General features: G+C 36.6%; 1 protein-coding gene across 2 annotated transcripts; it reads left to right on the forward strand.

Moving 5' to 3' along the window:
• The first annotated feature begins 1,561 nt into the window (after nucleotides 1-1,561).
• LOC105032488 (BTB/POZ and MATH domain-containing protein 2) lies at nucleotides 1,562-14,712 on the forward strand. Of its 2 annotated transcripts, none has more exons than XM_010906943.4 (4): nucleotides 1,562-2,369; nucleotides 5,406-5,754; nucleotides 7,199-7,480; nucleotides 14,330-14,470. In XM_010906943.4, the coding sequence occupies exons 1-4, from the start codon at nucleotides 1,927-1,929 to the stop codon at nucleotides 14,333-14,335; spliced, it is 1,080 nt and encodes a 359-aa protein (XP_010905245.1). In that variant the 5' UTR covers nucleotides 1,562-1,926; the 3' UTR covers nucleotides 14,336-14,470. The 2 variants fall into 2 exon arrangements, with proteins under 2 accessions (XP_010905245.1, XP_010905244.1); XM_010906942.4 differs by having other exon boundaries at nucleotides 1,565-2,369; nucleotides 7,199-7,475; nucleotides 14,330-14,712.
• The last annotated feature ends 222 nt before the right edge of the window (nucleotides 14,713-14,934 follow it).

Here is a 14,934-nt window from a genome sequence, read left to right on the forward strand (position 1 = left end):
ATTATAGTTCTATTGGATGGGGTAGGGGATAATACATTATGTTGCTATTTGGATTGCAAACTTCAGTGAACATAAAAGGGCCCATACGATGCATATGCTAAGAAGAAAAATGATGATAAAAGTGAAAAGCTACTTAGGATGGTAGAACTGGGAGCTTTAAAGTGGAGAAAGCCTTAAGAACCTAACTTTTTAGATTTTTCATTAAATTGTGTATTTTTCTCCTTGTTAATGTTGAAAGTAGCACTAATGTTTTTCACTTTAGAATATTTGTTAAAACCAAAAATTTTGAAATATAAAAAAAAACTTTCATTTCTAGATTTTTGTGATTTCCCAAACTAAAAAAAATCTCTTATTCCAAAATATTTAATATAATTACTTGGAGAATGTTGTTATTACATTTGGCACATGAAATGCATAATTATGGCTTAGAAATGGCATGCATCTCTTTCTTACAATGACAAATTTGACAATTGCTTGTCACTATTGAGCATGATTGACTTTGCACAATCTAGTGTGTTGTGAAAATACCCTTGCACTATCTTTTTTTTTTTTTTTGAAACAAGTATTGTACTCGCTCTTTATAAAATAATTTCTCAAATTTGTGATGTCTCTACACTCCACACATCTCTACCGTATACTTCAAAAAATCTTTATAAAGATTTCATTCACCCCCCAAATAGAGTGTGTTGATATTTATAATTTACAAATTTGTATGAAATATATAAATCTTTAATTATAAAAAGCAGGCATAAGCAACCATTTATCCTCAAAAACACATTGCAACGATATGTATCATCCAATCTTTCAACTGAATTATGTCATTTATATTTTTTCACTGTGAATTTTTGATGAGCTTCTTCACCTGCAAAGATGACTCCATAAATCATGATGGTTACAACTCTAATTAATCTCTATCCACTATTAGAGTAAAAATCTGATAGCAATAAATTTCAAATACATCAAAATCTCTAACGGTCTATTTTGATGATTGGGTAAAAGTTCATAGGATTAATAAGTTAGGCCAATATAATTAGGAATTATTTTCTTTCTATGAGTTTTGGGCCGGCCCGGTTCACAGTTATGGGTATTGCTGAAAAGGAGTCTCATTCAAATTTATTTTTTTTAATTATATTAGTCTAATTTATAAATTTTAAGAGATATTTTTAATCCAATCATCCCAACAAGTCCATTGTTTCGTTTTTTTTTTTTGTTTTTTTTTTTTTCTAAATCCTAAGCAAGTTCAAGATGAATTGTTCTCATCCCAATCCATCCCCCCGCCCCCGTTTCCGCACCCCACCCCCCGCCAAAAAAAAAAAAAGAAAAAAAAAAAGAAAGAAAGATAAAAAAAAGAAAAAAGAAAAAAGAAAAAAGAAAAAATCTCATCCCAACAATCTTTCAACCAAAAGGTCAAAGAGAAAAGGAATTCAACGGCTAAGATCATCTAGCTCACAAAACGTGGACACAAAAATCACGTGCGTTGCACGCGAAGATGTTTTAGCCTTTGGACGTTAAAAAACACCAGAAGCATCCAAATCCGTTTCTCTTTCCAAAAATCCGTCTTTTCTGACCAATTTAAACCCCCCGACCCACCGAACCTTCACCGTCTTCTTCTTTCTCTTCCGACTTCTCTCTCTTTCGAATTCGTCTCTCCTTGCCTTAATAGCCCCGAACCAAACCCTAGCCCTAACCCTCCCGTCTCCAAATCCACCAAGTCCAATCCAAAACCCCTCTGAGAGGATCTAGTCAAGATCTCTCAGAGGAACCCTAGAAATCCCCCAACTCACCGAGAACCCTAACATTCAGATCATCATCATCATCTCTTCTCACCCCCAATTCCCCAATTTTTCCCCAAAAATTAATTCTTGTCGGCGATCCCTCGACCAATCCCACCCAAATCCGCTCCAATTTTGCCCTTTCCGCTTTCCAATGGGCGCCGGTAGGGTTTGCAAGGGCGGCGCCTCCGCGAGGCCCTCCTCGTCGTCGTCTTCCTCCTCTCTGGCCCCTCAGCCGCCGTCCGAGACTGCCTCCACCTCCGTGACGGAGACGGTGAACGGGTCGCATCAGTTCAAGATCACAGGTTATTCGCTGTCCAAGGGCATGGGGATCGGCAAGTACATCGCGTCGGACACCTTTACGGTGGGGGGATATGAGTGGGCCATCTACTTCTACCCGGACGGGAAGAGCGTGGACGACGCGGCGGCGTACGTGTCGTTGTTCATCGCCCTGGCAAGCGAGGGGACTGACGTGCGGGCGCTGTTCGAGCTGACGCTGCTGGACCAGAGCGGGAAGGAGCAGCACAAGGTCCACAGCCACTTTGGGAGGACCCTCGAGGGCGGTCCCTACACCCTTAAGTACCGTGGCAGCATGTGGTGAGTTGAATTGTGGGGGTTTTCCTTGTGTTTTCTTGATGTCTCTTATGTACATTTAGTTTGATGGATATGGTGCACGCTGAATTGTGAATTGGATGTTTTCGTCTTTATCCTGGGATTATTTCGGGAGTTCTTTTAAGATTTTATGTGACTTCAGTGGTTTTTCTGGGTTGTTGGAAAAGGCTAGATGATTGGGATTTTGTTGCGATTGTTCTTTTGTGTTCATTTCTTTGCTATGCATTTAGAGGAACGATTGACTCTTATTGGATGTAGAAAATATATTTGTGAACCCAAGCATTGCAACGAAAGGTTGAGCTTCCCTGCTGGGCGTTTTTATTGTGTTTTTCTTGGCCTTTGAGCTATGAGAAAAAAATTATGAAATTAAGAAAGGGTGTTTGTCCAGGAAAATACTGTTTTCCTTTTTTTTTTTTTTTTTTTTTTAACTGAATAAGGTTAAGGGACTCTTTGCATTATAGTTGGCTTTTTATTTCATCATTATGTGGTGCACCCATCAACTAATCAACATCATTTTTGAGTATGCTATTTTGATATTACTTTTCTAAGTTAGGGTTTTCATTCCTGTTGGTTAAGGTTTGAATGAATGAAGGGTTATAAAAACTGGGGTCATTTAGTAGTCTCAAATTAAGACTTGAAGTTTAGAAATTTGTTCAATGATCTTCATTCTTTTCTAGTGAATTAAATGAAAGTATCAATTGATCAAGTTCTACTAATTAGAGTTTGATTATATCATATTATTTCTCTGCTATATAGTGATTATGTTCATAACCAATGTTTAATAAGGCAAAATTATTAGTGTTCAGGCAGAAATGTTGGCATGGGTTGTAGGTGCTTTAAAGCCTGATATGCTGTAAGATGATTTTAGCAAAATTGTCAGTTGAGAATCAGTGCCTTGGATTGCATGCTAAAGCCCAAATGCTGAGATGATTCCTGAGAGCTTGAGTAAGGCAATTATAGCGTGATGTATGTGCTTTTGGAGAAGGCACTCTAAAAATCTAAGCTGAATGTTTTTAGGAGCTTTAGGCTCAGATTGTTGATATGTATGATGCTATTGCTAAGGTTAGATTCCTAAATAAGATACTTGGGATCAGTTGTCAGGTAGATTTTTGTTGTGGAGGAAATAAGGTTTAATATTTGACAAACCTAATAATTAAGCACAAAGATTTGTTTGATATGTATGAAGTTATGTTATTAGATCCATCTGATTTTGGGCTATCACGCAGAGTGCTTGGTTCACATAGCAAAATAATAAGATAGAACCTAATAATTAAGCACAAGGATTTGTTTGATATGTATGAAGCTATGTTATTAGATCCATCTGATTTTGGGCTATCATGCAGAGTGCTTGGCTCACATAGCAAAATAATAAGATAGAAAGGAAAGTATTCAAATACTCATGTTCTTGTTTTAAATTTTAATCTGGTCAAAACTGGTAATATGGGTGTATTGGAAATAATAGAAATTTCTTGTTGTTCTTTTGTTTTCTTTTGCTTATCTGGTGAACTATAATAATGGGTTAAAATGCAATACTCCAATTTTTAGTATTCATTATCTAAATATATGTTTTTTTTAGATTGTTTAACATTGGTTATTGTTACAATATCTTTGTTCTAAATTATAGTTCTCTCTATTTTATGGGGGATAAAAATTGCTAGAAAGCTTTTGAAAAATCGTACATAGTATCATGGTGTGTGATTTCTTTAGGATTTTCACTAATACATAGATTTTGGGGAAGATAAGTGCTAAAGTTGTTAAATTAAATATATTTATATTTTAGACAGTGGCATTCTAAAACAAGTAACAAATAAATACAACATACTATTTTGAAGAGATATTCATATTATCCACATTGTTTTGCTTCCAAACAAAACTTCATAGCTTATACAAATTTTACTGGAATGAAGGAATCTTGTGTGAAGATTCAGAAACCCAGTATTCTAGAATAAATGGGACTTTTTTTCTTACAGATCAAACATAGTTGGACATTTAAGGGATTGATAGCTCTGATTGTAATCTGCTTGCTGTTACTGGACTTTAGTGCATTTCAAGAGGAATGCAAGTAAATGATTTCTGTTTCGTATCTTTTAGTTGTCTAGGACATTTGTTAGCAATTCTTGGGTTGTATTGGGTACGAGAACTTAAAAGATATTTCATTTTAGGCAATCTTATAGTACTCGGGCCATCAACCACTTGGAATTGGCATTATGAGATTTTGGTTCCATATTTTCCAGTGTATTAGGATCATAGGAATAATGCTTGGAATGAATTGGCTATTAGAACTTCAAAAGATTCCATCTAAAACTCATATCATATTGTTGCTAACCATGATTGTTTCGAAACAAATTTTTATAGTTTAATTATCACTAACATATGAGGAGAGAAAGCCATAAGTATAAATAGATTTGATTCAGTCTGTGATTTGACATTTGAATGACTTGAAAGATGTAAGCAGAAATAGATCCTTTTATATGATCTGTAATTTGACATTCCAATGCTTACATCATTCAGCATATTAGATTATTCGATTATTTAATTTATTTCTTAGTATGCATGTGGTTTTTTAACTTTTGTAATCATTCAAAAATAAAGTAATGCATTGATCCAGATACCACGAATGTACTTGTCCTTCTTGGAAGAAAGAACCAGCCTCTGATATGTTAGATGTCATCTATTTGAATTTCTTTTTTTTTTTTTTTTTCCAGAAGTACTGTGACATGACTAAGTACTGTATCTCATCCTGACCTTGCTGAGTTATATTACTAGTATTGGGGGTCAGTTATTTTAATTTTCAAGCTATATTGTATGTTTCTATTCTGTTTTGTATCTTAGATAGGCGACATGATGATCAACACCTCTTTTAATACGGTCTTTGTGTCAAGTAATTTCTCTAATAATTCAGTTTCTTTCTATTGTCCTAGCTGTTTCTGCGATCTCTATTCTATGTTTTCTTCTTTCTTCACACATGTTTGCATCTAATGTATTGACAAAGCTTATTACATTTTTTATTGAATCATGCAGGGGTTATAAACGGTTTTTCAAAAGAACTAGCTTGGAGACATCAGATTATCTTAAAGATGATTGCCTATCAGTTAGTTGTAGTGTTGGTGTTGTTAGGTCACGTACAGAAGGACCCAAGATCTACACCATTCCAGTACCACCCTCTAACATAGCTCAGCATTTTGGTCAGCTTCTGGAAAGTGGAAAGGGAACTGATGTAGCTTTTGAAGTTGATGGGGAGATCTTTGCTGCTCACAAATTGGTGCTTGCAGCTAGGTCACCTGTGTTCAGGGCACAACTTTTTGGTCCAATGAAGGACCGTAACATGCAGTGCATAAAGGTTGAAGATATGGAGGCCACTGTTTTTAAGGTTGGTCAATAATCAATCCCTCTACATTTTGTGTATAATTCAAATTATTATCGTGGTTTTCTTTCATTGTTCTTTTGTTGCTATGTTGGCTGGCATCAATTTAGCTCATTTGCTATATAAGTTATGCCTCATACAAATTCAATTTTGTTTGTCTAGTTAGCGTTGTCTTCCTCTAGATTCTTCCCTAATCTAGAGTAACTATGGAGTGTCTCTCTGGTTGTGTGACCCTTAATTGCATAAAAGCTTCATGCTAGTTAGCTTGCAGGTTTTATGCCTAGCCTCTCTCTTCTAGAAGCTGCCTTGATTGAGAATTGAATAGCAGCAGGGGGTTGATGTGAGGCCAAGATATGGTTTTGAATGTTCTCGAACTTTGATAAAGCTGGCCTTGTGCTTATGGAATAAGATTTCCAGTTAAGGTTCAGTTTGTTGTGTTATTAATGGTGCCTGGATATTGCATTAATTATTTCTGTGAATCTTGACTTACAGAGGCTAGCTTAGGAATTTGTAAGTAATTACATGTGTTTGTCTGTGTAACAGGCGAGAAAAAGGAAGAAGAAAATGCCAACCAGTAGTGATTTGTGAAAATTTTAGTTGGCACCATTTATTGGTTCAACAATTACACAACATGGTTTGAATAGCTAGGGTGATTTAAGGTGCTGACCCTCGTTTGAACTTCTGCTATTGGAACTAGGACATGTATTGACACAAAAATAAGGTCTCTAGATCATATATTGTGTAATAATATGCTGATATTCATATGAAACCAGTGAAGTAGTAGTGTTGATGATATTAAGGTAGTAGAGTTGGAACCTGTATAAATGCTATGAGCTAATGGGTGGTGCATACGTTAGTATGAATAGTAAGTGCAACTACCAACATTAGTAATAATGCCTGCTAACAGTCACGCTATCATTGACCCCCCCCTCCCCCCCCAAAAAAAAGGAGTTGCTTTTTAAACACATGGTGATCGTGAAGGTCCAAATACTCAGGTGCTTCTTTGAGCCTTAGGAGGGGGCTCTGGGAGTTTGGTGTTCATTTGTTCTATCTGTGTCCTATCTGTGTGTGGTGCAGCTTCATTTAATCATGATCCTTCACAGTGCTAGTCAGTATGGTGCTACGATTGACTGTTACTCTGCATATTCTATTTCTTCCATTTTGTTCATCTTTTATATAAAGCATTAGAAGTTTGTGATATAGTCTTTGTAGGAAGGCATGGAATAAGTATGTAGGGTGCATTCATATAAAATCTCAGGCTGTGGTTTGTCTAAACAGTACCATCTTCTATTTATCGATTTTTATTTACACTGTTTGTTTCCTAAGGTACACAAACATGTCTTACTGTTCAAGAATGGATGCTATGATTGCAGATGATTGTTGTCGTCATGATTGTGGTCACATCAAATGGAGCATTTAATTGCAACCCTATTTGTCATTTTTCTTGCAGGCTTTACTTCATTTCATATACTGGGATTCGCTACCTGACATGGAAGAGCTTACTGGCTTGAACACAAAATGGGCATCCACTTTAATGGCTCAGCATTTGCTTGCTGCAGCAGACCGATATGCACTGGAGAGGCTTAAGTCACTCTGCGAAGTCAAGCTATGTGAGGATGTTGCCATAAATACAGTGGCTACCACTTTAGCTTTGGCCGAGCAGCACCACTGTTTTCAGCTTAAAGCTGTTTGTCTCAAATTTATTGCATTACCTGAAAATCTCAGAGGTAAGGTATATCTTTTTCTTTTTTGCTGTTTTTCAACTTAATACATGTGCATATAGACACATTTTTGAATATATCAATAAATGGTCCAAATGCTTGGATTAATTTGAAAACCTGCTTTTGTATTGTTGCACATTTCCAACTTTTGTGATTATGTATTTTGTGATTATAGCTCTTGATTTTTTTTTTTTAAAAAAAACAAGAAAAATCTACTAATATATGTATATATATGTGTATATATAGGGTAATTTAGGACAACATATGTTGAACTGAAAATACACAGGGTACGTCCTCTGTTTACCATTCCTGCTGCCTGTTGTCTACAGAAAAACTGCTCTTATTGTTGTGGCATTTCAGATGTAGTGAGTGTCAACTTGAATGACACGGACAATAAAAAAAAAACTTTTTTTGTTGTTTAATTATTTATAGCGTTGAAGATAGCGGTGGACTTGCAGATGTGTGACAATTTGCTTGCACATGACATCAAGCATGACAGTAACTAGGAGCATGTCATTGTACATTTTCATTCTCATGATACCTTAACAAATGGCAAATTACTTTGTTTGGTTGGATATGTATGTCCCAATTGTAAAGAATTAATTTTCTCTGGTCTTGAACTGGCTGATGCATCACCTAATCAATTTGTTCATCATGTTTGGTCTAAAATTTATCCCCCACTCTTAGTGTCTCACAATCCTTTAATTCGCCGGAAAAGTGCTTGATCTTATCCCAGTTATGATTAATTCTCGCTCATAGCTTACTGTTGGCATTCTTGATTCATCACTGGTAGTGATCTCCATCGAAAGCAATGACTTCTTCATTAACTTGTAGTAAATTTACTTCATATGTGGTGGCTTTACTGTAGTTGAAGATTTCTAATAAATAGTTGTAGTAGTCTTTGTTAAATAGCATCCAATAGGCAAACTTGGCCATGTTATTTAACAATTAACAGCTTCTATTAATCCTGTCAAGTACCTAAAAAGTATCTTGTAGGAAATACGTGTTTTGGTGCAAGGAATCTTTCTTTCTTTTTTTTTTTTCCCTTTAAAATCAATTTGGAGCACTAGACATTTTATTCTGGAATGCCTTTTATCTTGTCACAAACGGTATGTTGATTTTTCCTTATAGCTCATAAGCTAGAAGAATGGGCCATCGGTTATGCCTTTTCTTTTTTTGTTTGGAGGGTGGGGGGTGTGGTTGCTGTCCAAAGCCGTCGAAATGGTCATAGAACACATGACCGGACCGCTAAAGACTGCCGTCGCTTATGGAAACCCAACTACCTTCATGAAACAATTACTTGTAATCTTTCAATCTATCAATAGCATTGGAAGATTGTACATTCTGTTTCATAATTTGATGTCTAATTCATGTATTTTCAAGTAGTTGATCCTTGAAAATAATTTGATATCTAATTATGACCATGCATTTAGATAGGAAGATCAATGCAAATTACATGCTTCTGAATAGATTGTTCTTTTGTGATATCAAATCATAATACACTGTTATTATGCAAAATTCTATGTGAAAAACTCATGCTTTATATATGAAATGTGTATAGATTACATAATATGTTTATAATGCATCTCTCATGTATGTAAAAAGCAAATTTCCATTTTATATTTAAAAGTATATTTATGTATGTGGTATGACTTTATGCTTTGGTGGCAACCATAAAATACAACATGAAAGTTTAGTTTGGTCCACTCATTAACCACTTATTTGGTTAGATACTTGATCATTAATATTGAAAGAGAAAGCTAAAATCCTATTCTCGGTCTCTCTTCTCACATTTTGTCCACCTCATGTGCCTCTTTCTCAATGCGTTCATCCTTGTTATTCATGTATCATGGGGTTAGTGAGTCGAGATGGATCTTGGCATATCTTGACCAATAGATGAAATATTGTTTAGTTTCAGGTGTAGAGTCTGAACCTATATCTGTTATATTTGCTCAATTGGCATCAATTCTTTGCAAATCAAAGCTTGATTTGAGAAGTTGGACTAAGCCAGTTATATTTTCAGCCACTTATATTAGATTAATTGGGTTCTTCTTAGATTCATGTTTCGCTTAGGCTTTATTTCATACCCTTCCTTTCTTTAAATAGAAACATGCAATCTGATGTAGAAAACATGTTTGAAAAAAATGGAAGTGAGAAATTCACTTTTGATTTTTTTTTTTTTTTTTTTAAGTGGGTGATGTCATGCTGATTCCCTCTTTTGTCTTCATCCTGCCCTCGCATCTCCTGAGACCACGCACTACCCCGGCCATCCTCTCCCATCATCGCTGCCTCACTGGACCTCCTCCTCCGATGAGGCCTTGGATCTCCCTTCTTGGAATCCTAGAACCTCCCTCCCTCCTCCCCTTTTGGGGATGATCCTCTTACTGCTACAACTTCTTCTTCTCCTTCATGGCTGACCAACTCCTGTCCAACTCCCTTCCCTGCCTCCCCCACTCCCTCCTCTCCCAGATGGCCCTTGACTCACCCCCACTCCCTCCTCTCCCCCTCCCCACCACCACCCTCCCACACTTCTGCCTCTTCCTCCTCTCCAATATCCCCTTTTGTCCCCTCTCCTTCCTTGCCCTCCTCTGCCTCCTCTCCCTGCCCCTGCTGGCAGCCTTCGCCCACCATCCATCTTCTTGCTGGCTTTACTGGCTACTATGAGGCTCTCTTTGAAGCCTCTGCCCTCAACCTCCTCGTCGCTGTCCTTTGGTGCGCTCATGACACAACCTTTCCCTTCACGTCTTCGCCGACTTAGGCATCCGTTATTGCTACCATGACCATGACACCTACATGCCCTCATGTATGGACTTTGTGATGCCAGCCACCTCAACAATGGCATCCACCTCCTCTACTCCATTCTCTACGAAAGGGCTGCGATGGCAATATCATCATCTACTACTCCCTCCTCGGGGCCCTGTATGCTGTAAGCTGAGCACCTCTCCAAGGTCCTCTTTAAAGGGCTCAGATATTCCTAGCAACGCCACATATTCTGGTCACTGGAGCTCCAAGGGCAGAGCTTGGAGGAGATGAAGAGGATCATTGGCAAAGTAGGTAAGGATGACAGTGGCGATCTAGGTGTCGAGGGAGGCAGCTGCTCCGGTGGTTAAAAAGTAGTAAATTAAACATGTTTTCTATTGTCACAAATCTGAAAAAAAGGGAAACAGAATTCATGTTTCCAATTTTTTTTTTAAAGAAAGAAAAGTGACAAAGATGCCAAATGCAACCTTACTTTAACAATTTTGTGATGCTTGGGGCCCAAAATAAATTCTGACATCCAAATTTCTGGCTCTGGTCACATCCAAAATGTTAAAATTTGCTATATTTATTTATTTATTTATTTTTGGAATACCAAAACATTAAAATTTGCTATATTTTCTTATTTATTTATTTTGGAATAATAGGATGCTTGACCTTTCTGGATATTGTTGGATATGCCGGTGCATACCGTAGCCCATATGTGCACCCTTGCCATGAAAACTGGCACACAATTGTGGAGCACAAAAGATCTATGTACAAGTAATTTACACTGCACCATTTTCGTGTTTCTGTATGCTGGTTGCATCCTGTCATTTTCATTCCTTTTCTATAGTTTCTTTTATTAGTCTTAGCGATTGCTAAGGTGCAAAGGTTCCTTTGTAATGCAGTGAGAGTGAGGCTTATTATCTCTTTGAGCATGCCATGGACGACAGTTATAAGATAATATCCCGATGGGCAATTGTAGGCTCATTTTGCTTCCAAGTCTCAAGAAGATTGACATCAAATAACTTCTAGTTAAACTTCCCTGCATTGCTATAGACTTTGCTATAACTTATTATAAGGACTGACCAGATTTTATGACCGGGACAAATTCTAAATTTTTATTTTTAATTTTTTTTTTGGTCCAAAATGATATTAATCCTTCAATATTATGGAGACCCTTAACACCTGATGCATAAGAATCGTGTGAACTCGAGGCAAAAATCCTCGTGTTCTTACTTTGTTTATATAAGAAATACTGGGCTGTCACTATCATACATGTTACAGGTTGGAAGAAATGAGTCTACAAAAATAGTTTGGTTCTAGGATTTCCTCTGTTATTGCAGTAGGCACTGCTCAGCATTCTGATTCTGTATTTCTTTATTGACTAATTAGGTGGAACATCTTATGCAATACTCTACCATGGTGATGAATTAATTTCATTGGCAATGTTTCTCGTGGCAAATTAATTTACCTGTCCAATATATTATTTTTTTTGTTCCATGGATTCCTTACCTATAACTGTATGCCAGCATGATTCTCTGATTGTGCTGGCCAAGGTCAAGTTTTGGCTGGAACTATTTCATTTCAGCTGAGACCTGAACTGTCCCAAATCCTTGATTTTGGTCAGTTTAAATTGGCTTTGGCCTGTTTTTACTAGTTTTTGGCCAAAACTAACCTGAAATTGGCCATATTCCTCTTTTTTTTTTTTGGTTTAATAAGAAAGTATGTTTAATGCCCTCTTTCATTCTGTTTTTCTTTGAATTTCTTTGCTAGTTTGAAGACTATGTGTTGGCCTCGTTCTTTTTACCTTGCTTAGATGTGTTATTAAAATGAAATAGAGTGAAATATGCTTAGATGCTTTATTACAATGCATTCTTAGATTGGATTCTTGTTGGTTTGATGGCTAATCATGTGAAACAGAATAGTGTCCTTCGATGAGTTTATCTTGGCATAATCGGGTTATTTGTTTATATTCTTGTGGTATTGAATGGGTGTATGTAATTAGTTTCATGCTATTGTGTATTTTTTAGCATCTGCTTGATAGAGAGTGATATATGATAGTATACTCAATAAAACAATGCATTATTATGATCTACTTGATGCAATAAACATCTGATATATACCTGAATGCATCGTGCAACATACATATTGACAGTTGAATCAAATAGCTCATAGGCTGGCAAATTTTGTGCTGCATCCCCAGATTAATCAAGACTGAAATGCACTTTTCTCTTTTGATGTAATACAGTTGTACTTGATACATATGGATAATATGGCGACTCCTATAGGGGGCCATAACTAGCGGTTGTAATGACTATCACATAATTGGAAAAAAAAGCTTGTATATATTTTAGATTTAATCTAAAAATATCCGGACAACATAAATTGCAATCTTGCTTAAAACATAATAAACTGATGTGAAATAGCTTTCTTTGATCTTTTTTCTTTAAATATTTTTAAATTTGTGCTGACATTTTTGGCCAAGATTCTGAAACTCTGAGTGTATTGCTAAAACAGAAACTCTACCCAGGGGGCCAAAACAGAAACAGAAACCTAGTTTTAAATCCTTGGTGTTGGCTTTGACTCATACAAAATCCATTGCTCGCTGTGTATCTGTGCCTTTATTGTGACCAAAGTCTGTGTTGACCATGTGTTAATTGTTATTTGAAGCAGGGAATAATTTTTTCTTACCTATGAAAGTAACATGCTTTGGTAGATCTATTGGGGTGTCTAATGTAGTAAGATATCTATCATTCGCCTATATCTATGTATTTGATATGAAATTCATGTAGAATGCTGGAGTTAAGGTTCAGCATCAAATCACATCTGTATTGGAAAACCAATATATGCTTAAGAGGTGATTTGCTGTCGATAACTGCGGTTTTGGCCCTTGGGTACCATTTGTCACAATACGCATCCTATTAATCATTTGCTTGGCAGATTAGCCGTGTTAATGGGCCATCTATTTCTTGCTTATGAGTGGACTTAGTAATTATGGGGTGACCATTAGTAGGTACATGTTTTTGTCCTGTACATGTCACAAGTAAAATTACAATTTATCCTTAATGTGCTACATGCCTGAAAAATCATCTCAAGCCACGTCATATTTCGAGACCGTTGAGGTTAATTATTTGGTTTGATCTGCATCAACAAAGTTGGCAAATATCACTAAAATTTTCATCTGGAGTTGGTGCTCATGCTGAGAAAACAAGATTCTGCAGGTTATTCTTGGTCCATCCTTTTAGAGATAACTTGTTTTGGAAAAGTTGGATTTTGTTCCTTGGATATATATACCGAGAAAGATTGGGAATTGGTCATTTTACAGAGCTGTCATTTATATTTCCACATAATCTTACTGTTGGTCTCCCGAATGCTTACGCTCTGTACAGACTGCGTGAACATCGATATGATTATGGTGTTCAGTAAATGTCATGAATTTCTCTATATGCTTGCATAAATACTGCTCTTTTAATGAGGTGGGACGATAACTGTCTCTATCCTACACCTATCCAAATGACGTTGAACTCCACCTGGTAGGTGATTATAGACATTCAATTTGGGCATTAGGGTAACTACATCAAGCAACTTGTTTACAGTGTGGGGTTCCTTACATGTGCACCTTTATATGGATGCATGTTTTTCATTTGATTTGAGTAGATATTTCATGCTAGACCACCATGTCGCTTGTGATGGTTGCGCTATTTTTTGATTATAGAAAAACTGAAATCCTTTATCGTGACCATTCTCTGTAGGTCAGGTTTCCTTTTCATATATAAAACTATCTTCCTCTGAAGAGCCAACTCTTATCTTGCTTTGCTATCAACATTGTTATATCCTCTTTTATTTTTGGCTGTTAGAAAGTAATAAATGAGAAAGCAACTTTTGTTTGAAGCTCGGTAACCAAGTGCAACATAATACCAGAAAACAGTGAATATTAATTTCACTTTATTAAAAATTTGAATGTCTGCCGGCAAACTATGAGCTCACACGCACACACATCCGGCTTGTGCATCAAGGACCATTGTTTGAGTGAAACAACTCAAAATCTTAGTTTCTTGCATACAGCTCCTGTACACAAGTTCGAGTGCTGATTATTGTTGAGGTTGTTGGTTTTGCAGCTGTGATGCAGACTGATGGGTTCGAGTATTTGAAAGTCAGTTGCCCCTCTATCTTGACAGAGCTCCTGGATTATGTGGCCAGAGTAGGAGAGCATTCTGTCATTCCCTGCACATATGCAAATGAAGCCCTTGATGGCAGTGATGCCAATGGAAGGCGTGTCAAGCCCCGGATATAGCATGGTGGTGTTGTTCCCATACCAGAAGCTATTGGAAACTTTCTGTACTTTTAATATGCCTTTTTTTAATGTAAAGAGTTTTTGGGTTTGTGGTCTTTCTAAAGTCATGATATCTTCATTGAGTCCTCTACTCTGTACCTTTACTTCATTAATCGCCTATGTCAGTGAAAACATGCTAATGATGTATTTCATTAATGTTCTGCAGCATGCCGTCGTGCACAGGTTTGGTATATTTTTGTTCTGCAAAGTGCACTAAAAAGATGCGATTGCATTCATAACAAAAAAAATAAAAATAAAGGACGGGATTGCTTTTATAACAAAGAAGATCGGGATTGCTTGTGCTTTTTCCATGCAACGTATTGAGTACTCTGTTAATGTAACGGGAAGTTGGTTCAAATATAACCATTCTGAGATTTCTATTGTTATTGG

Source organism: Elaeis guineensis, chromosome 7 (genome assembly GCF_000442705.2).
Source record: "Elaeis guineensis isolate ETL-2024a chromosome 7, EG11, whole genome shotgun sequence".
NCBI lineage: Eukaryota > Viridiplantae > Streptophyta > Magnoliopsida > Arecales > Arecaceae > Elaeis > Elaeis guineensis.